At 42.0% G+C, this 22,116-nt stretch overlaps 1 protein-coding gene across 7 annotated transcripts in view; it reads right to left on the bottom strand.

Moving 5' to 3' along the window:
- WDTC1 (WD and tetratricopeptide repeats 1) overlaps positions 1–21,861 on the bottom strand; it is a 67,945-nt gene extending 46,084 nt beyond the window's left edge. For 2 of the 7 annotated variants that reach the window (XM_048222007.2, XM_026516928.4), the window contains exons 1-3: positions 21,576–21,861; positions 2,889–3,036; positions 1,385–1,468 (exon numbers count right to left, since the gene is read on the bottom strand). In XM_048222007.2, the coding sequence (XP_048077964.1) occupies positions 1,385–1,468; positions 2,889–2,936 (132 nt within the window). In that variant the 5' untranslated portion in view covers positions 2,937–3,036; positions 21,576–21,861. Of the gene's footprint in view, positions 1–1,206; positions 1,279–1,384; positions 1,471–2,888; positions 3,037–21,575 lie in introns of those variants that run through there. The other 5 variants (XM_026516926.4, XM_044390395.3, XM_044390394.3 and 2 more) reach the window with 4 other exon arrangements.
- Positions 21,862–22,116: the final 255 nt, after the last annotated feature.

Raw genomic sequence — 22,116 nt, 5'->3', positions numbered from 1 at the left:
CTTTAAGAATCATAATTGTCATTTACTGAACTAGCTTTCTATGATCCAGGCACTGTGTTAGTGCTTCACACAAATCTCATCTAATCATCGCAACAATTCTCAGTTACTGCCCTTCTTCACAGATCGGGAAACCAGGTGAACCTGCACAAGGCCATATAGCTGGTGAGGAAACAGGTTTTGACCAAATTTATCCAGCTCTAATACCCATCTCTTAACTAGTATTCTGCTTTATACTGCACAAAGACAGTATACCAAATGTTAACAGTGTTTATCTCTAGAGAATAGATTTTGAAGTAATTTTGCTTTCTTCTTTATATTTTTTCTATTCCATATTTTCTATTATGATAATATTTATTACTTCTATAATTAGACAAATTGTAAGTGAAAGTTGTGAAGACTACTTGGTAACATGGAGAAAAGGATTATTATATGTTAAGATATTAAAGTCAATGAAAAATAGAAATACAAATATGTGAAAATATGCAGGAGATAAAATGAAGTACACAAAATGCTAATAGTAATGCTATTAGGGAGATGGGACTAAGAAGTAAATTTTTACTTATCTTTTTAAGATCATCAGTTATATTTTTAAATGGATAAAAGTTTATAATTAAAAAAAAGCAGTAACAATCATCCGTAATCTCACTACCTCGAGATAACACTGTGAACACTGAATAAATTTCTTTCTAGTCTTTTCCTAAGATCAACATGATCACTTATAAACACTAACTTGAAATTCTAACTCAACCTGCAGATAACACTAAGTTGAATAGGACAGCTAAAAAAAGTTGCATTTAAAACATGATCTGGAGGAAGGAAAGGGACTGGAACTAATGTTATGGAGTGTCTCTGTGTTGGACACAATGAAAAAGCCGAACTTCTAGAGTGAAGGCCTGGCTTTCCATGGACTGGACAGGACAACACTGGACAAGGGGCTTGACCTTTCTAAACCTTTTTTTTTTTTTTTTAATACCCATTCCCTATATACCACCCCACAGCATTACTTTGAAGCTAAAATGAGAAAACGTGTGCATGTGTGTATGTACAAACACTATGTAAACTCTAACTTTCTTTGCAAAGGTAAGAATAATTATTGTCCAAGCCAATAGCAAAAACAGTGGTACATATTTCAACAATCTTTTTCCAAGCACAAAGCAAATAATATGATCAAAAAACAATTTCTGCATGACCATGCCAATCACTAACCTTGATTTACCTGCCTATATTTACCTGCCTAATAAAACTGCTGGCAAGGAGAGGTAACCATCAGGTATGGACCTGCAGAGAAAAACTTGTTTATGCCTTGAATAATGCAGAGAGCTCTCTACAGACACAGAATGGAGAGCTGGCCATCTGCATCTAGTGTGCAAACTGGATTTCTTACCTGTAGCTCTGCTTCCAGGCCCAGCCGCCTGATAAAGGGGTCAGTGACATGGTAGCGCCGCTCAAAGCTCAGGGCACCCCGCTCCTGGGGAACAGATACAAACTCACAGTTTCATTAAGTTAATCCATCATGAATTTACTATGTTCCTGTTACGTACCCAGCACTGTGCTGGGCACCACAGGAGCTAAGAAAGGTAACAAGAAATTGGCCTGCAGAAGCCTGCATTATACTTGGGCAAGGATTAGAGAATAATAAAAGAGTATAAAATTAAGCACAAAGTTGTGCTTGTTGGGTTACAAAAAAAAAAGAAGAAGAAAGAAAAGAAAAAATGAAAAAATTGGAAACAACAAATAGGGAGTTTCCATTGTTAGGCTGGAAAGGGTGAGCATCATCTTTAGGACACATACTGTGGGGGACAGTCATAGGAAAAAAAATAATTTGCATGGTCCCTCCAACTCTGATTCTGTGCCTCTAGGAAATGGTCCTTGCCCTTGAAGGCCATCCAGTCTAATGAAATTACAAAAAACCCCACAAATGGACAAAGCCCCAAAAGGATTCAGGGATGCAGGGAAAATATATGAAACACAGACTGATGTGCACCGAGTACACGGCTCATGCAGAAACACACACTCAACGCTTTCCGATGATGATCACAGCTTATGCTGCACGCCACTTAATTTTTAAAAGATTTTTAATTAAAAAAATTTTTAACACTTAATCTTCTCAAAGAACTTCCTCGTGTTCTTTCAGATTTCATTCTCTATGACCAGCCCAAAGGCAGACATTTTCATCATTTAACAACAGAAAACACAGGGAAGTAAAATGACTCAAGTCTTACGGGTAATTAGGGCAGTGGTTGAGATTGTGCTCCCGACCCCAGCTTGGGGTTCTTACTACAGAATCACATTATGTCTTGATGGAAACTCTTCCATTAAATCCCTTTACTGCAGGTTTCCCTGACAAAGCCTGAGATACCTTGATAGATGAACTTGACTGCCTAGTCATGCATTCATCTTACAGAATGTACAAACTACGGAGGTCAGGTGCAGGAGACCCTTACTTAAAGAAAAGAAGAAAGAGTCTAAGCTCAACTGGGACTAAGACTCTTCCAGGTTCAGTTACATGCACAACTGAGCAGCTGGAGCGACACGAAGATCCCGTATTTTCTCCTGCTTCGGCACCCCCCCCCATACACCTACATATGCAGAGACAGTGGTGTGTGCGCAAGCACAACACACCGACGGCTCCCTTCCCTCACCAGCTTCCATTAATTTCAGCAGTCCAGGTACAAAGCACTGGGAAGGAGGAGTCTCCATGAATTCCATGTTCCTGGGCAAAAGAAGATGGGAGTCAAGAGACCTTGATTCTAGTCCTGGGTCTGCCATTAGGTAGCTGTGTGACTTCAGGCAAGTCGCCGACTTCAGGCCTCAGTTTCTTCAGCTGTAAAATGAATCTTGAGGAAGAAAGGACCTCATGCTCTTGTTCAAAGGTCTAAGGTGCTTACCTTGATCTGCCTACGGATGAGGTCTCTAGTTATGTTGACTTTTGCCATCTTCTTTTAATGTATTCAACAGGAGGAAGCTATAGAAGGATCTTCAGGACCCTTGAGCATTCCAGCCAAGCCCAGGTCCACAAGACACACATTTAATTACCTGGGGGGAAAAAACCATCAAACCTTGAGGGATGGAATAAGGTGGCTTCAGAGCCCTGGTTCTACCCCTAAAACAGTCCACCAGCCTTCCTAGTGAACTGGCTATTGCCTGTTATTTATGACACAGTGGGCTGGCTGCATAGTGTTGAAGAACGTTTGGAAGGTGAAAGGGTGGGAGGGGGGAGACAATGACCCAGAGCCACAGGAAGTATTGGAACAAACAATGAAGGAGTTATGTATGCTTCACCAGAAAATGGAGGGGTGGACAGGAGTATGAAGGAAGATGGGAGCATATCCTGAAAATAAGAACAAAGCATGTAGCAAGAAAGATGTCAGGTTTCACTTGCTTAGTATGCATCTGTAGCAACCAGTCTTTTAATTATACTTTTAATCCCTGACCCTCATCTTGGCTCTCCCCAAAACCAAATCGGTATCACAGACAGTACTCAACCCTCTAATAGATTCACAGAATCAAAGTGTGGACAGGAAATGTAAAGGTGATCATGTCTAAGAGCCAATCTGATAAAGAATTCCCTCTTCAATATCCTGGTAGACAGGCTTTCAGTCTCACCTCTTTAAGCAACTTATTCCTTTGTTATAAACTCTGATGGTTAGAAAAACCTACTAATGTAATTTATGATAACTTACCATAAGAAAATGCAAACTACAAGAAACACAAGAGTTCTATATCCAAGCATATTCATCACAGACTCTGTTTTTATTTTAAGTAGGTTCCACACCCAATGTGGGGCTCAAACTCAGGACCCTGAGATCAAGAGTCGCATGTTCTACCAACCAGGTACCTCCATCACAGATTTTGTAAAAACAAAAAAAATTAAAAGTACCAAAATTTCCAATGATAGAGAAATGGCCAATGTATAGCCATATGATATTAAGCAGCATTAGAAATGCTACTTATGAGGGAAAAATGCTTACATCACACCAAATGTTTATATGATAACATGATGCTTTTTCAATAAATACTGTTATCAAAGCTATGTTTAAAAAAGGAAATATAAACAGGGCACCCGGGTGGCTCAGTTGGTTAAGCGTCTGCCTTTGGCTCAGGTCATGATCCCAGGGTCCTGGGATGGAGCCTCGCATCAGGCTCCCTGCTCAGCGGGGAGCCTGCTTCTTCCTCTCCACCGCTTGTGTTCTCTTGCATTCTCTCTCTCACAAATAATAAATAAAAATAAAATCTTTAAAAAAATAAATAAAAAAGGAAATATAAGGATAGCCATCTTTGAATAGCAGCGTGATTTCTTTCCTTCTGCTTTGTGGTATTTTCAATTTTTTTCTGCAAAAGCACATTAATACTGCGATCAGAAAAAAAAGAAATGCTAGAGGAAAAAAAACCACTAGGCTTTGTAAGAAAGGTCTGCCCCTGTTATTTCCAACTTTTGGTCCTGGTTCCACCACTGAAGCCACACAGGAAGTTTAGTCTTCCGTCCCCATTATGTCCCTTTGTGCTGTGATGATGGCTTTCAGGGCCCACCAAGCCTCTCTGCTAACCCTCCCAAGCCAGCAGGATTCCCAAGACACTTCTGGATCTCCTGGCCATGGTTTTCCATCAGCTGCCCTCCTACAGATTCCTAGCATACCCTCCTGAAATCATACTCTCTCCATCTGATCTGTAAGCAGACTCTTTCTTTTCCTCTGACATTTAATCACAAAAGAAACTCTATATAAACACTACGTTATTGTAAACCTTTTCTTTAGCATTAGGCACACAGTAGGACAATAAAAATCTTGCCACCTGATTAGATGTTCCCATTCAGCCCGAGTTCTTTGGGGCTTATGCCTCCATGATCTATTTTGGGATCTTAGGCTCTTAAAAGGGCAAGAGCCTTCCCCACAATGTGGAAGCCATCCAGTGAGCATTACCAGGGACATATGGAAGTCACTGGCACTGTTTAGGATCACAAAACCTGTGAACATGAAGAACACCTAGGGATGCCAACTGGGAACAGCTATGGTTTCATGGTAACTTTCCCAGGGGTCTCAGGCCACCAAATTAAAAATGTGAATTTGGACAAATTGGCATAAACTAACACTGGCCTACAATTATGTTTATGGCCCTGGTTTGTGATATAATGGTCAACCCCTTCCACACACACACACACACACACACACACACACACACACACAAAACCCAACAGTAATTCCCCTTACGATCACCAAGAATAAAAGGTGAGATTTATCATAACAGAAAGAACACCAAAGTCAGTGAGTGTATCTGGTAATAAGTAAGCTACGTGGCCTTGGTTAAGTCTCAATCTCTCCACATAGGCTCTCATTCCTGTGTTTCATAGGCACAGGAAGAACCAGAACAAAAACTGAAGGGGCCACATATGCCTCGCCAGAAAAAGGCCCATATGCTTCACCCCCAACACCCTTTTTCTTGGAAGACTACTAAAAGGGTCAAATGAAATAATATAGGTACAAGTTTTTTCTTTAATTTTATTTTTAAAAGACTGTAAATACTGTGGCCAACTAATCTTCAACAAAGCAGGAAAGAATAGCCAATGGAAAAAAGACAATCTCTTCAACAAATGGTGTTGGGAAAAATTGGACAGCCACATGCAGAAGAATGAGACTGGACCATTTCCTTACACCATGCACAAAAATAAACTCAAAATGGATGAAAGACCTAAATGTGAGACAAAAATCCATCAAAATCCTAGAGGAGAACACAAGCAGCAACCTCTGTGATCTTGGCCACAGCAACTTCTTGCTAGACACATCTCCAAAGGCAAGGGAAACAAAGGCAAAAATGAACTACTGGGACTTCATCAAGATAAAAAGCTTTTGCACAGCAAAGGAAACAGTCAACAAAACTAAAAGACAACCGACAGAATGGGAGAAGTATTTGCAAATGACATATCAGAGAAAGGGCTCGTATCCAAAATCAATAAAAAGCTTACCAAACTTAACACCCAAAGAACAAATAATCCAATCAAGAAATGGACAGAACATGACAGACACTTCTCCAAAGACATCCAAATGGCCAACAGACACGTGAGGAAGTGCCCAACATCACTCAGCATCAGGGAAATACAAATCAAAACCACAATGAGATACTACCTCACACCAGTCAGAATGGCTACAAGTAAGTCAGGAAACGACAGATGTTGGTTAGGATGCAGAGAAAGGGGAACCCTCCTGCACTGCTGGTGGGAAGGCAAGCTGGTGTAGCCACTCTGGAAAACAATATGGAGATTCCTGAAAAAGTTGAAAATAAAGCTACCCTATGACCCAGGAACTGCACTCCTGGGTATTTACCCCAAAGACACAAATGTAGTGATGTGAAGGGGCACCTGCACCCAATGTTTATAGCAGCAATGCCCACGATAGCCAATCTATGGAAAGAGTCCAGATGTCCACTGACAGATGAATGGATCAAGAAGATGTGGTGTGTATATATATATATATATATATAATGGAATATTATGCAGCCATCAAAAATCTTGCCATTTGCAATGACGTGGATGGAACTAGAGTGTACTATGCTAAGTGAAATAAGTCAATCAGAGAAAGACAATTATCATATGACCTCACTGATATGTGGAATTTAAGAAACAATCACATGACTTCACTGATATGTGGAATTTAAGAAACAATGCAGAGGATCATAGGGGAAGAGAGGAAAAAATGAAACAAGACGAAACCAGAGAGGGAGACAAACCATAAGAGACTCTTAACATAGGAAACAAACTGACAGCTGCTGGAGGGGAGGGGGTAGAGGGGTGGAGTAATTGGGTAATGGACACTGGGGAGGGTATATGTAGTAATGAGCACTGGATGTTATATAAGACTGATGAATCACAGACCTATACCCCTGAAACAAATAATACATTATATGTTAATTGAATTTAAATTTGAAAAAAGAATATAAATAATTTTATCTGCTAAGAAATAGTAAGTTGCCAAATATACACTTACTATGTACCAGGAATTGTGCTAAGGGCTTTATATATATTTATTCATTCCAATAAATGAGCACAAGAAGCTTCTCCTATATGCCACGTAGTATTCCAGGCCCACGGGATACAGCAGTGAACAAAACAGGCAAGTTCCTTACTCTCATGGTACTAATATTCCAGCAGGAGGGGATAGATAACAAACAATAGTACAAATAAAGTATGAATATATCCAGTAGTGAAATGTGATGTGATGAAAATAAAACAAGTTGATATTAAAGTGACTGATGGGTTACTTTTAGATGTGAGGTCAAAGAAGATAAGTACACATCTGTGGTGTTTTCTAGCTGCTCAGCATTTGAACCCCTTCCTGTATTTTGGGAATCCCCCATCTAACAGTCTGGCAGAAGACAGAACGCCTGCTACCATGAGGTGGGAATGGTGGAGACTAAGATTTTCTCTGAGGTCCCTTACAGCTAGAGTGCGTGCACATGGCCCAGGCTATTCCAACCAGACACATCAGCCCCAGACCTTCACTGGGATCTGGTATCAAAGAATTAGAGGACCACAGAGGGTCCATGCTGGCAGCAAGGTGTGGCTACCGTGGCCAGTAAAGCCCAGTCAGCTGGTGGTAGTGGTGTAAGCTATATAAGCTGCAGCAGTGACCTCATGGTTTGGTTCTGTGAATGATTTTGGCTGAGAGTCCTGGCTGCTACCCAACTTCCCTTGTTCTAGCCCATTCTTCAAGCCTGGCTTTGTGGCCTTCCCTGGTATTTTGCGAGTTTCCCTAATAACCTTTCAAAAACCAGCCAGAGTTGGTTTCTGTTGCTTATAGCTACAAATCCTGCCTGATACAGAAGAACCCTCTCAGATGGCACTCAAGCTGAAACACGAATGACAAGAAGTCACGAAGAGCTTGGGGAGGGCACTTCTGAGGAAAGAGAACAACCACTGTTAAGGGTGCAGGGGAAGGCTGGTTCAAAAGCTTGTATGGTGGATGTTATTACCATCATCATCTTATAGAAGAGGAAACAGAGTCATGGACGTGAACCAATGAAGCTGGGGCAAGGACTAAAACCTAAAGCTGTAGGTCACTCTTAACCACTTTGTATGTGTGAATGAATTACTAGGGTGTGTAATTTCCTAGAGTAATGATCACTATGACAATCCACCATAAGAGTCAATTAATTTGTTACTATTCATTCATTAATTTTCGTAAAACATTAACTGGGTTTGTACTAAGTACCAGGCACTGTGCTAGACATGGGGGAAACACTGACCGGGATGAGAGACATAGCACCTAAGAAAGCAGAGAATCAAAAGCAAGGGACTTTAGCTAAGATGGGTGTATACTCAGAAAAACTAAAAGAACGAAAGAGAGGGAAAAGCAGAGAAAGTAGACCAAACAACAACAACAACAACAACAACAACAACAAAACAACCCTCACTCTAAGTCAGGTAAATGGTAAAATGGAAAGTGGGATTTAAAACAATATCAGACTGGTGGGCAGAGGGTTAAAAATCATAATGTCAAATTTAATACAACTACTGCTCAGTATTTTGGTGAACATTTCTGTTCCCATCCTGAGAAGAAGTGGTAGCACACCAGCAGATAGCTCATTCTAGAGCACAGCCCACCTTCACCCCCTTTCAGGCAGCTGGATTCAGTGCCTTCCACAAACTTTTTTAGGCAGGCAAGCATAACTGGAAACCCTTTTAAGTAGAGATTATTTAAAAGGTTCACATTAGGAGGGAAATACCCCCAAAGATATAAGGGGCATAATTAGTTTCATCCTTAGATTTAGAAGTCTCTCAAATACAAATAATCAAATCAATAAAGGAACAGTTATTTGAATACGAGGAGATTTAATCACAGTCATATTTTAAAAGCATTATTTTAAGGAGTGTTCTGGAATAGTCAATTCTATAGAACAAAGAGAACCCACAGATATAGAATGACATGATGGAGACATTTGGAATGGAAGAAAGGAAGTTATATATTTATGATTAAACACCAGAAAAGACTACATCAAGGGGATTTCTATCTCTGGTGCAGTATGCAAATTATATGTTCAGTTCTGCCGAGATGCAAAAGACTGAAATAAGTGACTTCAAGAATCCATAAGATAACATTTTCAATGCCTATTATGCCAGCACCACACTAGACTTTGAAAATACAGCAAAGAACAAGCCAAACACAGACCCTTCTCTTCAAGCGCACACAATATAGTTGTCATGAATTGAATATCAATGGCATCAAGGCTACTGTGACCTTAACACCATAGACGGACTGAAAAAGGCTAATTTGAATGACCAAAATGAACAGCTAGGACAGTAAATTCAGAAGGAACAACAAGAATAATAAATTAAATCTTATACTCATTTATTCATACATCTTAGAAGAAAGCACAAAAATGACAGTGGGGGAAACAAACTAAACATATGGCAGGAGAGCAAGAAAGGAGACATGGAAATCACTAGCAAAAAACTAGGACTGTAACAGACCACAAGCAACTTTTAATGTGTATTCTTCATTGTAAGGATAGCACAGTGAACTGAGTACACCCTTATGTTCGCACTTAAAGGTCTAATGACATTGAGGGCTAATTTGCAGAACATGAAAGCTCAATAAAAAATCTCTCTAGCTAAAAGTACAAAGGTTTAGGAATGGCATCTGCTGTCATTGAGGATACTGCAGGCCCACTGTAGTTGACACTCAACAAAAGGAGGAAGAAGGAAGCCAGTTTCTGGGACTTGGGAATATGAAAAATATAAAAATGCCTAAGGCACAGAGGAAAACATATGACATAATGTTATAAAGAAAATATGAGGGCACCTGGGTGGCTCAGTCATTAAGCATCTGCCTTCAGCTCAGGTCATGATCCCAGCATTCGGATCAAGCCCCCACATCGGCCTCCCTGCTCAGTGGGAAGCCTGCTTCTCCCTCTCCCACTCCCCCTGCTTGTGTTCCCTCTCTCGCTGCCTCTCTATTAAATAAAAAAAAAAAAATCTTAAAAAAAAAGAAAGAAAATACGAGCTGCCATGCATAGGATACTCCTCCCAAAAGGTATTCTACTTCTAGAGCCTAAAATGCCTAGCATGTCGTCACTTAACCCTATCCCTTCCACAAACTTTTAACTCAGGCTATTGGGAAACTTTCTTCCATAGGCAGATCTCTGTCTTACAAAGGAAGCTAATAAGAAAATTCAATTAACAGCTCAATTTGGAGGAATTAATCTACTTCATAATGCAAAGGGTACCAGTAATATAACAGCCTGAGGTTAACAAGCCTTAGAACAAAGTACACCTGGCAAAGATTACTCACCTGGAACCAAAGATTGAATGGTAATATCCAAATAAACATGAGGAACCACCCATTTCAGGTGTGTCATAGTCCTTGTTTGGGCTCTGGTTAATGTAGCAGAAAGGGAAGCCGACTTAAAATACTTAGGCACTTGGGCCTGAAGCCCAGCCGCCTCGTTGTACCAATTAGTACCTACTTAGGCAAGTTACTCGACCTTCCTGAGTTTCAATTTCCTCATGTGTAATATGCTCATCTACTTCAACTGGTTGTTGTGAGGAGTAAATGATAAAATATATATGAAGGTACAAAATAGTACCTGGATTACAGTAGGTGCTCAAACAGATGTTATTAACCAAATCTGAACTCTAGTAAGACTTGAAAGCCCCTGATCTATGCTCAGTGGCATGGTTACAACATTTCTCCCTCACTTCCTTCCCTACCAGAGCAACAAAGCTGACATTGGTGATTCCATTGTAGGATGGTGGGGCACAGAGAGTGGGATGACTTTCTCACTTCTGCTGGCTTAGAATTGCAAGATCAGGAGGAAAAAGGTGACTTTGTTAAAAACAAAGTAACTCCCTAGGATGGTGTATACAAGAAGGGTTATACAGGATTATTCGTAATAGCTAAAAGGCAGAAACCCAAATGCCCATCAACTGATGAATGGACTAACAGAATGTGGTATATCTACACAATGGAATGTTATCTGGCCATAAGAAGCAGTGAATAGCTGATCCGTGTTACAATATGAACCTTGAAGACATTATGCTAAGTAAAAGATGGCCACATGTCATATACAGGTTTCTCCTGCTACCCAAAAGTAAAGCATTCCTATGAAACCTATCCTACGCTGTAATGACATAAAGTGAAGAAGCAATTACCATTAGTTTATACGGAAATGTTTTTGAGCTTTCCCAGACCCAAAAAATAACCTCTCTTAGGCTTTTCTGATACCATCTTGCTAACGGATAGACAAAATAAATTGAGATAAAGCAGACGCTCGCAGACACAGTTCAAAGCTCTAGTGGCTTGACGCTGAGTGTAGTTCTCCCCAAGCTCTAGTGGCTTGACGCTGAGTGTAGTTCCCAGGGGAGAAGCTGGGAGGTGCCATCCTCACTGCTCAGGGTGTGCACTGCCTCTATAATGGGCTCACTGCTAAACAAATGCTGAACACTATTTCTGATTTTCATGCTTTTCATAAAAGCAAAAATCCTCTTCAGATATCCTTTGGTTAGTGAAAACAGGTACTAATGTAGGTCTTTCGTGAAAGTGAAGTGGCATAACTCTCAAGAATGGAGGGATGCCTATAATTCCATTTACATGCAATGCCCAGAACAGGCAAATCTATAGAAATAGATTTGTGGTTCCTTGGGGCTGGCTGCAGGGATGGGCTATAGAGTAGTGACAGCTAAAGGATATGTGTTTCCTTTTTTAAAAAAAATTGAAGTGAAACTGACATAAAATTAACCATTTTAAAGTGTACAATTCAGTGGTATTTAGTATACTCAAAATGTTATGCAACCATCACCTCTAGGTAGACCCAAAACATTTCCATTGCACCAAAAGAAAATCTCATTAAGTAGTCAGTCCCTCTTCCTTCCTCCCCCCAGTATCTGGCAACCACCAATTAACTTTCTGTATCTATGAATTTACCTATTCTAGATTTTTCATATAAATAAAATGCTATAATATGTGGCCTTTTGTGACTGGCTTCCTTCACTTAGCACAATATTTTGAGGTCCATCCATGTAGCATGAATCAGTGCTTCATTCCTTTCTACAGCCGAATACTACTCCATTCCACTGCTATATCATGCAGTGTTTATTCATTCATCTGTTGGCTGTTGTGAATAGTACTGCTATGAACATTCATATACAAGTATCTGTTTCACTACCTGTTTTCAATTCTTTTGCGTATACACCTTGGAGTGGAATTGCTGAGTCGTATGGTAATTCTATGTTTAACTTTTCGAGGTATCGCCAAACTGTTTGTAGTAAACCAGCAATGTATAAGATAATTTCTCCACATCCTTACCAACACTTGCTTTTTAAAAAAAATTATTTATAGCTATCCTAGTGGGTATGAAGTGATATTTCACTGTGGTTTGATATTTCTTTTTGAGGTGATGAGGATGTCCAAAAATTGGTGATTGTTGCACGTATCTCTGAGAGTATTAAAAACCACTGAATTTGTATACTTTAAATGGGTGAATTGCACGGTATGTGAATTATATCCCAATGGAGTTATTGCATTTTTAAAAAGGAACTACTGATACAGGTAACAATATGGATAAATCTCACAGATTCTGAGCAAAAGAAGCCAGACATAAAAAAATACATACTGGGGGCACCTGGGTGGTTCAGTTGGTTAAGTGTCTGACTCTTTCTTGATTTTGGCTCAGGTTGTGATCTCAGGGTCATGAGACTGAGCCCCATGTCGGGCTCTGTGCTCAGTGTGGAGTCTGCTTGTTCCTCTCCCTCTGCTCCTCCCCAGCTCATGCTCTTTCTCTAATAAATAAATAAAATCTTAAAAAAAAAAGTACATACTGTATGATTCCATTTACAGTTGACTCTTGAACAACACGTTTGAACTATGGGGGTCCACTTATACATGGATTCTTTTCAGTAAACACAGTATAGTACTGTAAATGTATTTTATCTTCCTCATGATTTTAATAAAATTTTCTTTTCTCTAGCTTACTTTACTGTAAGAATACAGTTTATAATACTTAAAATATGTGTCGATTGTTATCAGTAAGGCTTCTGGTCAACAGTAGGCTATTAGTAGCTAAGCTTTTGGGGAGTCAAAAGTTATATGTGAATTTCTGACTGCATGGGGGAGGGACAGGGTTGGTGCCCCTAACCCCCACATTGTTCAAGAGTCAACTCTATACAAAGTTCTAGAATAGGCAAAAATGAACTTGAAAAAAAGTGTTGCCTGGGTGCATGGAGATTGACAAGGAAAAGACACCGGAGAACTTTCTAGAGTGACAGAAAGGTTCTATATAGTGATGGGATTATGGTCACATGGGTATTGAGGGTATGGGTTACATGAGTATATCCATTTGTCCAAACCGCATAATCAAGATTAGTGAATTTTAAGGTTTATAAATTTTACTTAAAAAATAGAATGGAGGTGGAAAGCAGAGGAGGTATAGATAAAATAAGAATAACAGAATGCTGAGTTATTGAAATATGATGACAGATATATAGGGGGGTTCAATATTCTGTTTACTTCGCATATTATTTGGAATTCTCTCTAATAAAGTCCTTTTTTTTTTTTTTAAAAAAAGATTTATTTATTTTAGAGAGAGAGGGAGAGTACATGAGCAGGAAGAGCAGAGGGAGAGAGAATCTCAAGCAGACTCCTCACTGAGCATGGAGCCTGATGTGGGACTTGATCTCATGACCCTGAGGTCATGACTTGAGCCAAACCCAAGACTCAGATGCTTAACCAACCGTGCCACTTAGGTGCCCCCTAATAAAGTCCACTTAAAAATCTTTCTTTCCGGGACGCTTCAGTGGCTCAGTTGGTTAAGCACCTGCTCAGGTCATGATCCCAGGGTCCTGGGCTCAGTGGGGAGCCTCTGCCTGCCGCTCCCCCTGCTTGTGCTTGCTCTCTCTCTCTGGCAAATAAATAAAATCTTTAAAAATAAAAATCTTTCTTTCCTATTACAGAGTCATTCAAAACATGGAAGAGTGATTAATGAAATAGAAAACCATTTATCATATATAGTTTAAAAAATCAAGTTTAAGATATATCTATGGCCATCTTAGCCTTGAAGGAAAAAAAAAGAAGACAAACCAAAAAGTGTACATATATACAATGTTATAACAAGAAGGATATGCATCGGGGGACGCCTGGGTGGCTCAGTTGATTAAGCAGCTGCCTTTAGCTCAGGTTATGATTCCAGGGTCCTGGGATCGAGTCCTGCGTCTGGCTCCCTGTTCACTGGGGAGTCTGCTTCTCCCTCTCCCTCTGCCCCTCACCCTGCTTGTACTCTCTCTCAAATAAATAAAATTTAAAAAAAAGTATATGCATCAAAAATGTGTCAGTGGTCTTCTCTCTGGTAAGACAACAGGTGATACATACATTTTTTTTCTGTTCCTCTGTACTTTCCAAGTATTTTATTGTGAACATTTATTGTTTTTACAATAATACAGAAATAGCCATTAGGAACCTGCTTTGAACTGAAAGAAACCTGAGTCTGAATCTGGCTCAACTATACACTAGGTTGTGTGATCTTGGGTAAAATTATTTAAGTTCCTGGGTTTTGTTCTTCTTGTTGTTTTTTTTTTTTTTACCTGCCATGTAGGTATTAGTAATAATTTCTACCTCATAGGGTTATTGGGAACATTAATGAGATACTGCATTATAAAACACTTTAGCACAATACCTGGCATGTGGTAAGGTGCTCAAGAAATACTGGCTATTTTTCATTGTTACATGGAGATAATAATAGCACCTACCTCAGAGCTGTTGTGAGAATTATATGGGATAACTGGCACACTGTAAATTCTTATTAAGCGTGAGTGACAATATTATTTGCAGTAAGAAAAAAACTGTTTAAGAAAAGCCTCCTTTTGGACAGCCTGGGTAACTCAGTCAGTTAAGTGTCTGACTCTTGATTTCGGCTCCGGTCATGATCTCGGGGTCGTGAAATCAAGCCCCATGTTGGGTTCCACACTGAGCATGGAGCCTGCTTAAGATTCTCTCTCTCTCTCCTTCTGTCCCTCCCCGCCCCTCTCTCCCCTTCTAAAGGAAGAAAGGAAGAAGGAAGGAAGGGTCTCCTCTCAAAAAGTTAAACACAGAGTTACCATATGACCCAGAAATTCCACTCCTAGGTATAACAAAAGAAAAACGAAAACATAAGTCTAAAGTAGAAACAACCCAAATATCCACCAATGGATAAATGTCCATAAATGGGTAAGTAAAATGTGATATACCCATATAATGGAACATTAATCAGCAAAAAAAGGAATGAAACACTGATTCATGCTACAACAGGGATGAAACTTGAAAATATTGTTATTTGAAAGCAGTCACAAAGGGCCAAAGATTACATGAATCCATTTATATGAAACGTCAAGAATAGCAAAAGCTACAGAAACAGGAAGTAGATGAATGGTTGCTTGCAACTGAGGAAGAAGATGGGAGTGATTCGGGTGGTGGTGATAGCTAAAGGGTATGGGTTTCTTTGGGGCATGATGAAAATATTCTGGAATTGGTGATGGCTGCACAACGTTGTGGATATATTAAAAAAAGGCAGAATTGTATACATTAAAAGGGTAAACCTTATGGCATATGAATTATATCCAATTTTAAAGAAGAAAAGTCCTCAAACCCTTTTCTTCCTTTCTCTGACTCAAAAATCAGAACTTACGAAAATTTAGTTTTCACCCTTTCCTTCACCTGTCTCCTGCCTTGAACTAGAATTATTTTTGTGGCTTCTCTTCTTTAAAAGACGAAAAGCATCCTGAGGACCAGCTCTTCATCTAGATTCATCTGCTGATCCTCTTAGGTCTCCAAGGAGTGATGTGGGCTTAGCAGGTGCCAAGAAGTACTTGCTGAATGAATGACAGCATGACTATCTTGCGTATATACAGTGCTTTACACCTATCAGAGTGCTTTCATTCATGCTTTTACCTTGAACTTCACAACAATCCCATGAGGAAGCTAGAAAGCTATCATCGTCCCTTTTAACAAGAGAGAACTAAAGCACCGTACTATGTGGTACTGAGAAATAAGGACTGGACCAGGATCAAGGGTCTTGTACTCCAGACGAGGTGCTGCCTCTAACTGGCTGAAAGACCCTGTGTGAGGCATTTCACTCTCTCGGGCTATTTCCCCAGATGTAAAATGAGAGGTAGACTTTGAGACGAGCTACAAAACCTCTTCCAGCGCTGGTATCCCATGATTCTAAAGACACACTGCTGGAGAAGCAGAGTGGAACCCCAGTCATCTGTATTCTTTTTCCTCTGAACATGCTGCTTCTCACTGCAGAGACATGCCCCCAGCTCGAGTGACCACTGGCCCTCTTTCAACATTCTGAATTATGCAAAAGATGTATGCAAGTTTCCTTTCACTCTCTTTGCAGTGGTTTACCTACTGGAGCAATCCTATAGAAGAGAAAAAAATGCACTTCCAAAGCATAAAGGTCACTGGAAGTAGCATAATAAAGAGCTGGGCACTGGAGTCTGACAGACCTAAGGTTCAAACCCCAGTTCTGCCACCTATTTCTGTGTGACTACATTTCTAAACCTCAGCTTCCTTATCTGCAAAACAAGGGCAATAATGCCTACTTTCACAGAGTGAAGAGCCACACATGTAAAATGCCTGATACCAAGCCTGATAAAAATATGTAGTGAACATTCAAAGCATTTCGTAAGTGTTATCTGACAGATTCCTCGTAAACCTATGAGGCAGGTACTATTATTATCCTCACTCTACAGATGAAGGATCTGAGGTACAGAGAAGTTAATTTGCCTAAAGTTACAATTATTAAATGGACAGTCCAACTAGATAGTTTATTTCTAAGACCCAGGTCACTGGCCACTAAAAAATAGTTACTATCTTTAATCAGATCATGTGCAAGCAGTCTTACCTAACAGAAGCTCTTAGCATTCCTCAGGGTTAAGCTAAGGAATCAAAATCACCTTGACTCTGCCAGTCTCAAACATAAAATTGCCCAAGTATATTTCAGGGTCATGGACTAAGCTGGCACAAGGACAGCATGTGGGAAAGGTTTGGCTGGTAGGATAGGCCCATCAACAACGCATCTTTGGAAAAGTTCTTTGCCATCTTCGAGGCTCCTGGCTCAAATGATTCCATATGGCATTGACTAAAGCTTTCTCTGTGGAAGTCTATCCTAAGAAATGCTTCACTTTGTGGGAAGCTCCGGATGAAAACTCACCTTGATGGCTTCTCTACATGAATGGGTTCTGTATTGACATTCGTGCTTTGTGAAAAATTTTTCTTGCAGTACATTGCTTTTCAGTGATTACAGCTAATTTATCTGCTTTCTCCTAGGGCCACAATTACCTTAAGGTAGTGAAAGGGAGCAGAAAGAGGAAAGGGAGCATACTTTGATAATGCTGTCCTCTCCCACTGTATTTATGAGGATCTGCAGTCTTGGATTTTGCCTTTATCTTGCATCTTTCCAAATTCTGCCACAATTCAAAGTACCTCACAGGGAAGCCTTTGAAGTTTCACCCTCTACTTTCCTCCTAGCACAGAGGTTAAGGAAAACCAAGCCAATCAGCGTGGAAATGCTTCCTTTCCAACTCAACTGCAGCTGTGTTACAACCAGATGCCTGCCTCAAGAATGAACCAGGTAAGCCACTGGCACCCAAATACTCAGGTCTCAACTGATGAAACTCCAAGACCAGAAATGCCTGACTCCCATTCCAAGAAAGGCTCTCTAAAGGTACATGGAGAAGCGGTTTTGTGCTTTCTGGAAATAGAATCTGGGGGTTATGAACAAGGATAAAATTTTGCCACCATCCCAAGAGCTACCTGGGTGACGTCTGATCCTGCTCTGCCCCATTCCCCAAGAAAATGGGGTTAATACCTCCCCAGATGGTACAGCGAGGATTAAGGGTTATTATTCTTGGCATTCAGCTCTAGCAATTGTGACCTTGTTCATTCTAAAACAAGACATTAAATATAAAAATGCAAACAGTGATCCCTGAATCTGACTTTATAGTAGGGTGAGGACTTTTTTTCCACAAGGCTTCTGACACTGCCTCCTATACTCCAACCTATTGGCTGAACCCTCCTATTATTTGGGCCTCAAGTTTTTAAGCTATTAGTCACTAATGCCACAAAGCCCTTCAATGAGTCGACAGCTATTACAAATAGTACAAAGAGTGAACCCCAGAATTCTCAGGGTGTGTCAAGCCTGAATTCACCCTAAAGAAACAAAGTGGTACCCTTTTACCCCAAACCCAGGCTCTCAAGGGCAATCAGTGAGGTCCAGTGAAAAGTGCGTATCGTAGTACTCATAAACCCACTATAAGGAAGGAACTGTCATAAATCTCATTTCACGTATGAGGAAACTATAGCTCGGAGAGGACACATGATTTACCCTATGTTATACAGCTAAGAAGGTACAGACAAAGGTTCAAATATCAGACCTACTACTAGCTGTGTAAACTACAGGTTAGTTTTTTAACTTTCTGGAGCCTCAGTTTCCTCATTTGTAAAGTGGAGATAATGAGGGACGCCTGGGTGACTCAGTTGGTTAAGCGTCTGCCTTCGGCTCAGGTTGTGATCCCAGGGTCCTGGAATCGAGTCCCGCATTAGGCTCCTTGCTCAGCAGGAAGCCTACTGCTCCCCCTACTTGTGCCCTCTTTCTCTCTCTCTGACAAATACATAAATAAAAAAGGATGAAGTGGGGATAATGATAATTCCTACCTCATAGGGGATCTAAGGATTAAATGAAATATTTTAGGAAAAGTGTCTAACAAGTGCCCGGCACATAGTAAATATGCAATATGGGTTAGTTTTTTTAACAGTCAATGTAACGGGGGTTTGACATTATTTCTATATAATAACAGAATTTAAAATACTGAAAGACTACTTAGTCCAATTGCCTATGTAAGTATGAACTCCTCTACCAAATCCTTGATAAGAAGTGGCCAAGTCTCTGCCTGAATACCTACAACGATGAGTAAATCATTCCCTCACAAGGTGGCCCATTTCGCTTTTAGAAAGCCAAATTCTCTACCAAGCCAACGTCTCCCCTCTTGGAATTTCTGTCCCTTGACCACGCAGAGAAAGCCCAGTTCCCTTTCTACATGGCAGTTCTTCAAGTACTTGAAGGCAGGTATCATGTTCCCCCAGGCTCTTAGCTTTGGTCATTTCAGCTCTTCATGTGTCCCATGGAGACAGCCCCAAAGGAGACAGGCCCTGGTTTGAATTCTAAACCTTTCCCATATTTGCTGTGTGACCTTAAGCAAGTTATTTAACCTCTCTGTACTCGTATCTTCATATGTATAATAGGGAAAACAATTTTTGCCTCACAGGGCAGTTATGAGGGCTAAATTATATAAAGTAAAACACTACCTAGCACACAGCCCAACATATACCAGGCCCTCAGCAAATGTCAGTCACTTTTTAGAATGTATTCTAATTAGTAAATATCTCTCAAATTAGCCATGATTAAATACAACACCAAGGGATTGGTTTCTGATGGAAACTGCCAGGGCTTGCGTTTTTGAAGCCAAGGAGTTATGTGAGTCCCTCTGCAACTGCAGCCCAAAGATGCAGTGGAATCCGGAAAGGTAAGGATGAAAGAAGGAATTAGGACCCAAAAGAAAGGTAAGTATCACCATATTACATGTTGTTTATGATTCATTCCCTCTTTGAGACCCAGGACTGCACCTGTGGGTCACATTCCCTAATTCAAAAAGGAAAGAAGAAAATAATTAGAAAACAATTTAAAAACTATTGAAGTCATAGTTCTGGGTCTTTGCACCAGTTAGCCCCTCCAAGTCCAAAGATGTTTAGCAGAGAGGTTTAAGATCTTCAGTTGTATGCTTCCAGGTCCTGAAGTCTAGGTGTGTGAAAAAACCCTAATATGATGTCCCATGAGTCACTACTGAGTTCCTTCCAGCTAGAAAATTTGTCAGCTGCATGACAATCCTAATACCCCAAGTGGCAAATCGCCAATGTTAATACCATCACCATAATCATTACACATATTCTCTTTCTTTCAGTAACTCCAAGGGAAGGAGTCTGAGGCAGAAATATGGATTGTTGTTCTATTATTCTTCAGAGTTGATCCAAACCACTGCTTCTACAAATTGACGGGTGGCTTGAACGTAAGTGCCCCCAAATGGGTCAAAATACCCCAGTATTAAAGCAGCAGGATCACAAACTATGGCAGAAAAGGTTTTTCCATCTGCCAGTGAAACACAGCAACCTGCAATGAAGATCCATTGTTAAGCCTCAAGAGTCAGCCCAAACGAGCCTTTCTAGTTACTCCCTGGTCTGGGCTAGAGGATCCAGTTATTATACTCAGCAGACAAGATCCAATTCAATCCAGAAATAGCTTAAGTAGTTCCTTCACTTGTGAAGACACCAGCCACTCAGGAGGGACTGTAAGGTACAGAAAAGCTTCGTTCAGACCACTGGGCATACCTGTGCCCTAGGCAGAGATTTCATAATGTCTTTGAGTCCGAGGTGTCCCCTGAATAGTTTCTTCTCAAAACTGTTTCAGGCTCTGTTAAAAGGGAACACTTAACTGCCACTTTACCCTGATCATCTGCCCCATCCTTGGGAAGAATGGGGAAGGTACAGACACCCTATCACGTTTCTAAACTCATAAACTTGGAGGAAAACTTCAAAGTTGCTCGACCACTACCTCAGGAAGTTAAATAAAAGTCACAGAAGAAAAGGACTTTGAGGAAAACAGTCAAATTAGGCAGTTAGACTTTAGTCATAAGTCCTGATACCTCTTTTCTAGAGACCCTGGTGGTACACCTACAGAGGAGAGTCAGAGGTCACTAAGCAAATTCAATCTGGCTGGCAAGGGGGCGTCCCATTGCAGCTTTCAGGGACAAGGATTGGATCCTGCTGGTTCACAGTCTCTCTTCTATTCTACACTTCCTATTTCCCTTTGAAGTGGGTACTGAATAGCCCGTTCCCAAGTAAAGGCCCTCTGTAAGGGCGTTACAGTCGCCTAGTGGAAACACCTTGGCAGAATTCAGCTTGGTGCCAGGACGGGCCACTGAAGGCATCTGCGGCTGCAAGAAGCCTGGCCACGGACGGGGACGGACACACACACACTCTCACAGAGAAAGAGAGCGGGAGAGCGAGCAAGAGAGAGAGAGAGCGCGAGAGCGAGAGCGAGCGAGACAGAGCGAGAGCAGGAGAGCAGGAAACTAAGAGAGCAGGTCAGGTCAACGTAGCCCTCCCGGCATTTCCACCTGCCCCTTTCTTCCTGAGACCGGCGCCTGATCAGATGCCAAACAAAAACTCCGCAAAAAAGTCCCGTGATGGGACGACTTCCACCTCTCCCTTGGCAGAGCCTCCCTGGACTCCCAGAGCCTCCCTGGACTCCCAGAGCCTCCCCCACCACCCACGTCCCGGCCAGCCCTCCATCCCCACCCCGCCCCCGGCCCATTCTGCCCTTCGCCCCAGCGAGGCCTGCCCCCTCTCGGGACACCCCCGAGCCCCGAGGCTGGCGGCCTCAGGCCCCCCGGGCCGGCAGGGTTGGGGCCGGCCCAGAGCGGGCGGCCCGTGTGCCGGGACTGCGGGAGCCGGTTCTCGCTTCGGCGCCCGGCGAGGGCAGGGGGCGGTGGCTACCAGTACCTGTCAGGCCTCTTTCCAGGACCAGCGGCGGCGCAACTTCAGGAGCCCATGTCCGTCCGGGGGGCCCGGCCCCTCTCCCGGGAAGGGGGGGCGCGGATCCCGGGGAGGGGGCTGGGGGGCCCGGGCAGCTCTAGCCCCTTCCCATGCTCCCCGCCCGGCGCCTGGCCGGGGCCGGACAGCGCCTCCGCCCGCCCCTGCGCACCGCCTCACACCCGCGCTCACACACACTCACACTCCCTCGCGCGCTCTCACACACGCACTCCCCTCCCTCCTCCTCCTCTGTTTATCTCCTCCAGCTGTCTGGGGACCCAGGAGAAGCCCAGCACCGCGCCTGCGCCACGCAGTCTCCGCCCCCGCCCCGCGCCTCACAGCCGGCGGCTACGCTACGGAGAGAGCGTCCGGCGGTTTCCAGAATGGCTAGCCGGGCCCCTCCCCCGCCCCGCGCGCCCGGTCAACGTCTGCTGCCGGCGGTGCCTACTAACCTGCTAGTGGGGGAGCCCCGCACCGCCGCGACCAATCCGCTCTTGCGCTCGCCGGACCG

The sequence above is a fragment of the Ursus arctos genome, unplaced genomic scaffold (assembly GCF_023065955.2).
Source record: "Ursus arctos isolate Adak ecotype North America unplaced genomic scaffold, UrsArc2.0 scaffold_32, whole genome shotgun sequence".
NCBI classification, from domain to species: Eukaryota; Metazoa; Chordata; class Mammalia; order Carnivora; family Ursidae; genus Ursus; species Ursus arctos.
The sequence above is the reverse complement of the archived record's forward strand: the minus strand, read 5'-3'. Positions and strand labels throughout refer to the sequence as shown.